The sequence below is a fragment of the Moschus berezovskii genome, chromosome 6 (assembly GCF_049115385.1).
Source record: "Moschus berezovskii isolate FMDL1 chromosome 6, NW_MosBer_1.0, whole genome shotgun sequence".
Classification (NCBI taxonomy): domain Eukaryota; kingdom Metazoa; phylum Chordata; class Mammalia; order Artiodactyla; family Moschidae; genus Moschus; species Moschus berezovskii.
The window spans coordinates 49,717,939-49,729,322 of record NC_142465.1 but is presented as its reverse complement, the minus strand read 5'-3'; the positions used below and the strand labels follow the sequence as shown (position 1 = coordinate 49,729,322).

General features: G+C 38.9%; 1 protein-coding gene across 2 annotated transcripts in view; it reads left to right on the top strand.

The window, feature by feature from the left end:
• The first annotated feature begins 969 nt into the window (after positions 1-969).
• Positions 970-11,384, top strand: part of NUP107 (nucleoporin 107) — a 51,290-nt gene continuing 40,875 nt past the window's right edge. Inside the window, exons 1-5 of one of the 2 annotated variants that reach the window (XM_088837012.1) lie at positions 970-1,109; positions 3,460-3,551; positions 4,330-4,416; positions 5,065-5,180; positions 7,061-7,205. In XM_088837012.1, coding sequence (XP_088693138.1) covers positions 1,102-1,109; positions 3,460-3,551; positions 4,330-4,416; positions 5,065-5,180; positions 7,061-7,205 — 448 coding nt within the window. In that variant the 5' untranslated portion in view covers positions 970-1,101. The remainder of the gene's footprint in view (positions 1,110-3,459; positions 3,552-4,329; positions 4,417-5,064; positions 5,181-7,060; positions 7,206-11,384) is intronic. The other variant, XM_055394940.2, reaches the window with a different exon arrangement.

Genomic DNA, 11,384 nt, shown 5'->3' with positions numbered 1-11,384 from the left:
TTGAATAAACCTGATTCCAATACTGACAAAAAAAACACATTAAGACCACATTTCATTTTCCATTAAGAGACAAGTACTCTTTTGTACAAGAAAAATTAGAATTTGGAAAAAACGAGGGTACTAGGGTGAGACTCAAATAGTTATTGAAGGAGGAGAAAATTAACATTTCGATGACTACTATGTGCAATGCACATTTGACTTCTCGTTTTAATCCTCCCAAGAACTCTGTGATGAACGCGTTATCTCCATTTTACAGGCGAGGAATCTGCAGCGCCGGGGTTTCTAACCTAGATGGAGTTCAACGCCACGTTTTTTCTAAACCCCACGCTGTCTCAGCAGGAATTAGGTATGAAGTCCTCCTGGAACGTTTCCCAGGATTAGGGTGGAATATATCAACAAATGCCTAAGGAAAACGTAAACTTATTCCTTTAGGGCTAGAATATACAGCTTTTTGACTACTGCACTTTGAAATAGAGGGCGATACCAACACCTTTTATACTTTTTAAGACAGGTGATCATTTTCTCCTTAATAGGGAAATATACCAAGTAAAGAATAATTAGCCACTATGGAAAACAGTTTCAAAAACTGTAAGGGGTTTACACTATAGCTCAAACAAGGTGAGTACAGTCAGAGAGATACAAGATCCTCCAAGATGTAGGGCAGAGCCGGCACGTCTGAATTTAACGTCCAGGGTGTTTCCAATAGAGTATGAAGAAATGGCTTCACGTTTTTCTATACTATCAATATACATCAGGACCTCCAGTAGAACCCCGGCGCCTGGACCACGCCCACAAATGTCAGTCAAGCAAAGTGGCGGCCGCGCAGCACCTGCCTCGCCCCTGGTCCGGCCCTGCCCAGCCCGGAGCCATTCGTCGCCGACACAACTTTGCGCCTGCGCAGACCGAACGTGAGGCTGCCGGCCAAAGAATCTGTGCATGCGCCTAGAGGGAAAGTTGGTTCTTTTTCCCTCCCACCCCTCGCGAGAACGTGAGAACTTGCTTCCGGGTCGAAGGGTTTACTTCCGGTGAGCGGGCAGGCTGAAACGCGGTTTCTGAACTGGAGCTGAGTTTGCAAAGTTCTCGGTGGAGAAGGCTATAGCCATGGACAGGTAAGTTCTGGTTGTGACGGCTGAACTCGGACACTTTCCTCTCCAGCGTGTTGGAGGAATGAAGCAGGTGAAACCCGACTCAGAGGAAGCAGACGAGGGCCTGAGTGCTGACCCTAGGCCTCCTTTTCCGGCTGGGAGACTGCAGCTAACGGAGAAAGGCCGCTTGGGCCGGGGACGGATATGGTTAATGATAATCTTCTGGTTCCCACGGCAACTCTGCCATCTACTCTTTTTCACGCAACACCTTACGCTCCCGGGGTGGGCGAGGTCGGAGGTGGCCCGGCATTCGAGATGCTGAGTTACTGCCCGAGATCACAAAGCCAGACAGTGACGGAACGGGCTCTCACCCCAGACTTCCTGATTACAGGTTTCAGCACCAGATCTTTATGTGACCTCGGAACTATGGTAGGCCCCTTCATAAAGATGAGTTATTCAAGGTTCTTGGCCTCGGGGAATGTATAGTGAAGGAGACAACGGAGCAGTGCGGAATAAGTGTTTTGTACTGCTTTGTGGAAAAGCAAATGGAGCAGTGAAGTCTCCTTGTCATGGAAAGTATCAGGAAGACGTCTCAAAGGAGGATACATTCTAGGTGGTCTTTGAATAGTGGCAGTAGCCTACATCGAGTGCCTTAACCGCTTTATATTATTGTTGTTCAGTCGCTAAGTGGTGTCCGATTTTTGCGACCCCATCAACTGCAGCCGGCCAGCTGCTCTGTCCCTGGGATTCTCCACGCAAGAATACTGGAGTGGGTTGCGAAGTCCTCCTCCAGGGTTTCTTCCCCACCCCAGAGATTGAACTCGCGTCTCCTGCTTTGCTGGCGGATTTTGTGTGTGTGTGTGTGGAAGCATTTGCGATGCTATATTAGCTATTTTAATCCTTTTAACAATCCTATGAGGGTAGCTACTGTGATCCTCTTTTCACACATAACATTGAGGCTATAAGAGGTTAAGGAACTTGATCAGTTAGGAAGCTAATAAAGGAAGCTAAGAACCAAGTTACCAACCTGGATATGTTTTTCTAGACTCTAGGGGGCTGTTTGATGAGTAAGTATTCACCAGTATTGAATGTAGGCCTCTGAAAAGAAGCATGGGTACAAAGGTGTAAGGATATGAAAGTGTAGCTGAATGGTCACATGCAGTGTGTGTTTGTATGGAAGTGATGTTTGTGGCTGAACTGGTAAGCTGGAGTCAGATTATAAAAACCATGGTAGGAAATTTGGACTTGATTCTGTAGGCCAGAGATATCTATCTGAAGATTTTAAGTGGAGGAAATACACATTTTTAAGATACAGGTCTCATAATACACACAATTTATTTTCTAGACGTTGGGCTGAGAATGTCTGTGACTATAATCTTGCTGAGACAGGAGACACCCTAGTACTCTCTGGGAAGAAAAGCTTGAAGGATCATTTCTTTCCAATTTATTAGATTTACTTTTTACTTGGTCTCCCAAGTCACCAGCTTAAACAGAAGTATCCATGATTTGAAGTACTTTGGAGACTACAGAACATCCTTTTAAGAGTTCTGCAACTTTAGGAACCTCCTCAATCCAAGGAAGAAAGGTTTATCTTCATGAAGCAATTATTTAAAGCAGTTTTAGAATATAGATTTAGATTCCAAGTGTTAAAATAATTCCAGAGGAGGAGAAAATCAACAAGTCAGTCAGAGAAGACTTTAGGTAGGTAAAATTTGAGCAGGACTTTGAGAGATAAGCTGGATTTGGAGTTAGAGAAGTATTAGCAACAAAAAAACAAAGACTTGGCAGTTGTGATGATCTGTGCCTTGACTTATTCCTTTAGGGCTAGAATATACAGCTTTTTGACTACTGCACTTTGAAATAGAGGGCGATACCAACACCTTTTATACTTTTTAAGACAGGTGATCATTTTCTCCTTAATAGGGAAATATACCAAGTAAAGAATAATTAGCCACTATGGAAAACAGTTTCAAAAACTGTAAGGGGTTTACACTATAGCTCAAACAAGGTGAGTACAGTCAGAGAGATACAAGGTCCTCCAAGATGTAGGGCAGAGCCGGGCTTCCCTGGTGGCTCAGAGGTTAAAGCGTCTGCCTCCAATGCGGGAGACCCGGGTTCGATCCCTGGGTCAGGAAGATCCCCTGGAGAAGGAAACGGTAACCCACTCCAGTATTCTTGCCTGGAGAATACCGTGGACGGAGAAGTCTGGTAGGCTACAGTCCACAGGATCTCATAGAGTCGGACACGACTGAGCGACGGAATGGAACGGTGCCTTGACTGACTTAGGATCCTTTGCTTCAGTGATAATGATAAAGGTTTTTGCAGATGCTGCATTCTCATTTCATTCATGTGAATTTGATTATTGCCATTTTAGAAGTGGCTTTGGAGAGATGTCATCTCCTGTGATCCGGGAGGCAGAGGTGACTCGGACTGCGCGCAAACAGAGTGCCCAAAAAAGAGCTTTAAGTATCCTTTGCATTTTAATCATCATTATAAAAATTGTAACATGTTTGGAATTAGCATTATAGACTTTCATGAGCGATATTAAACACTAGCTGTAATAATAAAATACTGTGGAAATTAATTTTTTTAACTCTCCAGATGTGTTATTTAGTAAATACAATGCTGAAATTCAGTGAGATTGATATTTCCTTGAAAATAAGGATGTTCCATTTTACTGCTAACTATCGTATTGTGGTTAGCTTTTGCTGAGATTAGATTTTCTTTATTATTTGAGATCTAAGAACTCTTAGTTCAGTGTGTGGTAATCTAAGACTTGAACTCTTAGTACAAGACTGTAGTAACTGATAGTTCAGTTCAGTTCAGTCGCTCAGTCATGTCCGACTGTTTGCGACCCCATGAATCACAGCACGCCTAGAATTTAAAGGGGAAAGGGAATTATTTACTCTTTGCATAGAAAATATGGTAGCTATAAAATACCTTGTCCTTGAAAACTGTATTCACATATTTTGTATAGTGTAAATATGGTTCATGCTGGGAGGGATTGGGGGCAGGAGGAGAAGGGGACCACAGAGGATGAGATGGCTGGATGGCATCACCAACTCAATGGACATGAGTTTGGGTAAACTCCGGGAGTTGGTGATGGACAGGGAGGCCTGGTGTGCTGCAATTCATGGGGTCACAAAGAGTCGGATACGACTGAGTGATTGAACTGAACTGAAATATGGTTCATTCTAACTTTAATGATGTTCTATACGAAAAACTTTCTTAACATTTCCTGTAGTTCGGGCATCCCAAGATGAAATTTTTTCTAATACCACTCCAAGAAACCAGGTTATGCCCCGAACTCCCAGCTCATTTCGACAACCTTGTAAGATTTTTTTGCTTTTAAAGCATTTAATAATGATAATAGTAATAGCAGCTAATACTATAATATGTATTATATTTTATAAGTTATTTTTAATTAAGAGCAAATAATAGGGATTGCACTTACTATTTGTTGAACTCTTACCATGTATAAGGCTTTACATAATTGCATAATAGCTGTGAAGTAGATTGTCTCTGTTTTGCCAAAACTGAATATGAGACCTAGAGAAGTTGATATGTGCAGTCAAAATAGCTAGGTAAGTATGTAAGTAATGGAACCAAAATTCAAATCGTAATCTGCTTACTTCAGAGCCATGTACTCTATACTGTAGTATGCTTTATAAAATTAGGATTTGATAAATTTATGAACTCATGAGTGTCTTTTTTTTTCTTTTTATGTTCAGTTATGTTATAAAGAAAGCATCTCTGTTTGCAGTAAAGTTTTTTTGGTTGGCTCAGTAGTACCAAAAGTTCATATATAGAAAAAAAAAGTTAAATCTTCATATTATAGAAATGTTAATATTGAAAGTATTTATTTGGTTAGAATCTAAATAATTGAAAAGTGAAAATTATTTGTTTTTATTTGCTTGTTTCATTTTCATGATGAATGCTCATGCACTTCGAATTCTTTTTACTAACTTCTTACTTATAGTTACTCCACCAAGCCGGAGCTTACTGAGACAGCCAGATGTATCCTGCATTCTTGGAACTGGAGGGAGGTCTCCCCGGCTTACACAGTCTTCAGGGTTCTTGGGAAATCTGTCTATGGTATGTAGAAAAATGGGGCTGAAGTTTTCTCCCTTTTTTAACTATGGTATGATAATATTTAGCTTAAACATTTTTAATGAGAATTGAGGTCTTATTCATAATAAAAGTAACTCAGTTATGTAGGTTGAAATCATTTTTTGGTTAGACTTCCAGAAAACTGAGACCCATAAGCATCTCACGTCATAGGTGGAAACGGTGACACCAGCAGCAGTTAGATGCAAATAAAATATACTAATCTGACAGTTTACTGATCAGAATAAATAAATTCTGATTGGTTGCTAGTGGCTGTAAAAACTGAGCCCTGTTTTGAAGCATAGAAGAGGAGGCCAAGAGTAATCAATGAAGACTGTCATAAAGAAGAAGAACAAAGCATTAAAGGAGAGACAAGAGAAAATTTGAGGAAAAGTAAGTGAGACACTCTTCAGGAATCATTATGATACAGTATTTAAAATAGCAAAAGAAATGTCATATAGACTGTGATGCAGAATGACCTGACCTAGGTGCTTAAAATACCCTATAGAGAAAGAAAGAATTGTGCCTAACTGAGAAGATGAAAACGGAAGTTTTGTTGGACTAGTAGAGTGTTATGGCTCATTTAGTTCCAAGAACAAGATGAAAAGGGCTCTTTATTTGGCTCTGTGGTTATTGAAAAAACAGAGTTTTACACACACCAGAAATGGCTCTGTGGTTATTGAAAAAACAGAGTTTTACACACACCAGAAATTGTCTAAATTACGTGTCTTCAAATGAATGGTTTTGCATTTTAAACTTCTCCTTGTCTTAGAAGGTTGAATCAATCTTTGAAATATTTTAGAGTGTTAGTATCTAACAGTGATTTAGTCATTGAACAGTTTTACGCTGGTTAGGAAGCTGGTTTATTTTGGCAACGTTTATTCTTATTCTACTTAAAAACATGAGTGAATTGACTGCTTCTAGGTTTCAGCATAAGATGATGACTTTTATTATTTAGTGCTTTAGAACTGCAAGTGTAATAGTAAAATTATTACTCTTTTAAAGGTCAGGATAGAGTAAATATGTATTGATTATTACAGAATGTTTGGCAGTTACTTTGTAGTCAAAAATGTTTTCTTGATTTTGTTTTGCCAATTTTAGTATCAGTTGTGAGAGGTGGTTGAAGGAAGTACAATTATTTGTTACTTTGGTTGATTTTAAGTACACCATGTGTCCACCATGTGTCTGCCTACAAAACATTTTTCTGAATACAGAATATCACTGCTGTGTAAGATTTTCAGTTTGATCTGGGTGCTAATAATGATGAGTAACCAGAAGGAAATCAGTCTTGTGGTAGCTGAAGCTAAACTCTCCTCAGCCCATAGTTACTATCTCGTTAATATATAAGGTCCCAGCACCCATCTTTAGCATTTGCCCTTGGGGAGACTAATTTAAAGGTACATTTTTATTGTTGCTCATGCCTGGATTTTTTAACACATTGCATTTGCTTGGTATGTCTCAAGTACTTTAATCTGTAAGTTTCTAAATCATCCTTTTTATTCATTACCATTTATTTGTTTAAGAAACTGAGTCATTCATCCCATAATATTTCCCAAAATTAAAAAAATTGATTTGAAGTAGTCCTAGAGAGTAAAATCCATGAACAGAGGAGCCTGGTGGGCTACAGCCTGTGGGGTCATGAAGAATTGGACACAACTGAGTGACTAACACTTTCACTAGAGCATGAAAGTATGGAGTGGTGCAAAGAAGAAAACAAAGCCATAATATCCTTAACAAAATAGTCACGTGGCTATCTTTTAAAAGTGAAAAACAACATACTCGTTTTAAAAAATGTTAATAGTATTAAAGTCTTTATTCACTCAGCGGCAATAACTGCATTACTTGTCTGTGTCTCCTTTACCTTGTAGGTGACTAACCTGGATGACAGTCACTGGGCCACTGCTTTCTCGTCGCAGCGCGCGGGGCTGTTCACAGACACGGAGCCCCACGGTGTAACGGAGGACGTTACCCTCAGTGCTGTTATGTTACGAGAGGATGATCCTGGAGAAGCTGGTAAGATAGCTTTGGTCTTTGTTTATGACACTGTAGTTTGTCATTTGACTAACATCAAGGAAATTATCTCCTATTCCTGAATATTTAAAAATATTTTTTGTTACACTTATTAGTTATGGCAATGGCTGTGCCACTTGATGATAATGGGTTAGCCAAAAGTTTGTTTGGGTTTTTCAGTGAAATTTTTGGCCAACCCAGTAGTAACTCTAAAAAGTTGAGAACCTCACTTTAGTTCTCAGTTGGAGCAGCATCTTGCCATTTAATCTTTTCAGTGTAAATAACTCCCTGTTAGGTTTAGACTAGTCGCTAATGCTTTTATTCTTTCCAAACTTGTGCTGTTGAGAGAGCTTCTCTTTTTAATGTTTATCTGAGATTGTTGACATGTTTTGGCCTGAATGCTAATGCTGTTTCTTCAAATAGTATTGTGACCATTCTGACTTTAGACGGGTTATTACCATTCCCTTTTGGGAAAAAACATTTGCTTTTAGTGTGTTTGTACCTGCGCATTATGACATAAATTCTTTGTTAATTTATCATCATAGACTAAAATATATGAGTGCTAGTCAGTATGCTTACCACTGTATGCAAGTTAACTCATTTGATGGTCCATTAAATAGATAACAATAAGTATTTCTTTTTCGTGGAAAGGAAACAGCTGCTCAAAATAATTAAGTAACCTGTTTGAGCTCACCTGGCTAGGAAGTGATGGCACCAGGATTTGAAACTGAGCAGTTTGATTTCAGCACCCTTCTCTTAACACTGTGGTGACCACTGCGTCTTTGTAGTATATGCCAGTGATAAGCATTCAAATATTGAGTAACTCAAAAATGCTTTGTACTTAATATATAAAATATAAGAATTTCATGTTTAGTATGAACCATGGCTGAGGCCTTAGATATTATACAGTATTATATAGGGTGGATTTATTTTCCCTGAATAAAGCATGTCATTTTAGGATCTGCTGTAACTTTCCCAGTTACTTTGTTATGGTGTACTTAAAATATAATTCACGTGTTTTAAAATTTGACTCATGTTTTTCTAGTAATTGTTGACAGGCTAATAGCTAATATATCTTTGGAATCTTAAAAGACTTGTAGGTAACAGAAGACTAAATAGATAAATTGGACATGAAAATATGGGTCAGAAAATATAGTCAATAGAGTGAAATATATTTGCAAATCAATAGTCAATAGAGTGAGAATATATTTGCAAATCATATATCAGAGTGAGAATATATTTGCAAATCATATATCAGAAAACTAATATTCAGAATATAGAAAGAACTACAACTCAACAGTAGCAGAAAACAATCCAACTAAAAAATGGACAGAGAACATGTATAGATATTTCTCCAGAGAAGATACAGAAGTAGCTATTATGCGCATGAAAATTTTCTCAGTGTAGCTCAAGTGGTAAAGAATCCACCTGCAGTGCAGGAGATGGAGATTCAGTCCCTCGGTTGGGGTGGTGCCCTGGAAAAGGAAATGGCAACCCACTCCAGTATTCTTGCCTGGGAAATCCCATGGACAGAGGAGCCTGGTGGGCTGTAGTCCAGGGAGTCACAAAGAGTCGGACACAACTGAGCACTGGATGGATGTAGTAATCATTAAGGAAACACAAATCAAAACCACAGTGAGACAGCACCTCACACCCATTAAGACGGCTACTATCAAAAACAAAAAAATCCCCAAATAAACAGGAAATGGTAAATGTTGGCAAGGATATGGGAAATTGGAAGTCTTGTATGTTGGTGGTGGGAATGCAAAATGGTGCAGCACTGTGGCAAACAATATGGTCATTCCTCAAAAAATTAAAAATAGAATTACCTTATGATTTAGCAGTTCTACCTCTGGGTGTATTCCAAAAGAAGTGAAAACCAGATTTTAAAGAGATTTGTACTTCCTCGTTCATAGCCCTGTGAACAAAAGATAGAAGGAACCCAAATCCCATTGATGGATAAAGGACAAAATATGATGAATACTTTTTAGTGGGGTATAATTCAGACACATGCCACAACATGAATGAACTTTGAAGACTTTATGCCTGATGAAATAAGCCAGTAGCACAGGGACCAAATACTGTATGATTTAACTTATGTGAGATACCTAGAGTAGTCAAACTCATAGACATAGAAAGTGGAATAATGATTTCAAAGGTCTAGGAACAGGAAAGAATGGAGAGTTACAGTGTTAGGACTTTTTGTTGTTTTTGTTTTTTTTTTTTTTTTTTTTTGAAATTAACATTCTCTAAGTTTAACGTGTATGACATATTGCTTTGATACACTTGCATATTATAATACAATTATTAGTGTTAGCTAACACCTCCAGGATACTTTCACATTATATAATGATTTCTATGATAAGAGCATTAAAGATCTCCTCTCTTAGCAACTTTGAACTATGTAGTGCAGATTTATTGACTATGACAATGCTGTGCATTGTATTTTCAGAATTTACTCATCTTCTCACTGCAAGTTTGTACACTTTAACCAACATCTCACAATTCCCTTATCCTCCAGACCTTGGAAACCGCCGTTCCAGGCTCTGGTTCTTTGAGTTTGGCTTTTTTAGATTCCTCATGAGTGATACAGTACAGTATTTGTCTCTCTATTAGCTGTTAGATTTATTTTACTTAATACCTTCAGGGTTTATCCAGGGTCTATCCTGTTGTAAATAGCAGATCACTTTTTCATGGCTAAAAAATATGCTGGTTGTGTGTGTGTGTATGTATGTTTATGTATGTTTTAATATGTTGTTGTTTAGTCACTAAGTCATGCCCAACTCTTTTTTGTGACCTCATAGACTATAGCCCGCCTGGCTTCTCTGTTTGTGCAATTTCCCAGGCAAGAATGCTGGAGTGGGTTGCCATTTCTTTCTCCAGGAGTTCTTCCTGACCCAGGGATCGAACCCACATCTCCTGCATCAGCAGGCCGATTCTTTACCTCTGAGTCACTAGGGCAGGCCTATATATATACACAGACACACACATACATATATATGTGTGTGTGTATACACACACACCCCACTTTTCTATTTATCTGGTGATGGACACTTGGGTTTTTTCCCTGTCATAGCTGTGGTGAACAGTGTCACAGTGAAAATGAGAGTACAGCTGCCTTTTCTTTTCATTTATTATTTTTGGTCACACTGGGTCTTCATTGCTGTGTGCAGGCTTTCTGTAGTTGGGGCAAGGGAGTTGGGACTACTGTTCATTGCAGTGCACAGGCTTCTCGTTGCAACGGCTTCTCTTGTGGAGCACAGGCTGTAGGTACATGGGCTTCAGTAGTTGTGGCCCACGGGTTTACTTGCTCCACGGCATGTGGAATCTTCCCAGACAAGGGATCAACCTGTGTCTCCTTCATTGGCAGACAGATTCCCATCCACTGTACCACTGTATCTATAGGGAAGTTCCTATGGATACCTTTTTGTTAGCCTGTTTTCATTTCCTTTGAATATATACCCAGAAGTGGTATTGCTAGATCATTTGGTAGTTCTATTTTTAATTTTTTAAGAAACCTTCATACTGTTTGCCATAGTGGCTAAACTAATTTATGTTCTCACCTGTAGTGCACAAATGTTCCCTTTTCTCTGCATCTTCACCAACACTTGGCATTTCTTGTTTTATTGGTTGATGATAGTTGTTCTTATACATGTGTGGTGATATTTCACTGTGGTTTTGATTTGTATTTCCCTGCTGATTAGTGATGTTGAGCATCTTTTCATGTACATGTTAGCTATTTGTGTGTCATCTTTGGAGAAATGTCTTTTCAGTTCCTCTGCCCATTTTTAAATCGTATTGTTTGTTTTTGAGTTTTGTGAATTATTCATATATTTTGAAGATTAACTTTTTATCAGATATATGGTTTGCAAATATTTTCTCTCATTCCATAGGTTGCCATTTCATTTTGTTGACTGTATCTTTTGCTGTGCAGAGCTTTTTCATTGATACAGTCCCACTTGTTGATTTTTTGCTTTTGTTGCTTGTGCTTTGGTGTCATATCCAAAAATTATTCTCAGGACAGGTGTCAAGAAGCTTTTCCCCTGTTTTTCCCCAAGCGTTATACAGTTTCAGGTTTCATATGTCTTTTTTTTCCTCCAAGTTTTGGCTGTGCTTGGTCTTCATTGCTGCTCATGGGCTTTCTCTACTGTGGGAAGCTGGGGCTGCACTCTAGTTGTGGTG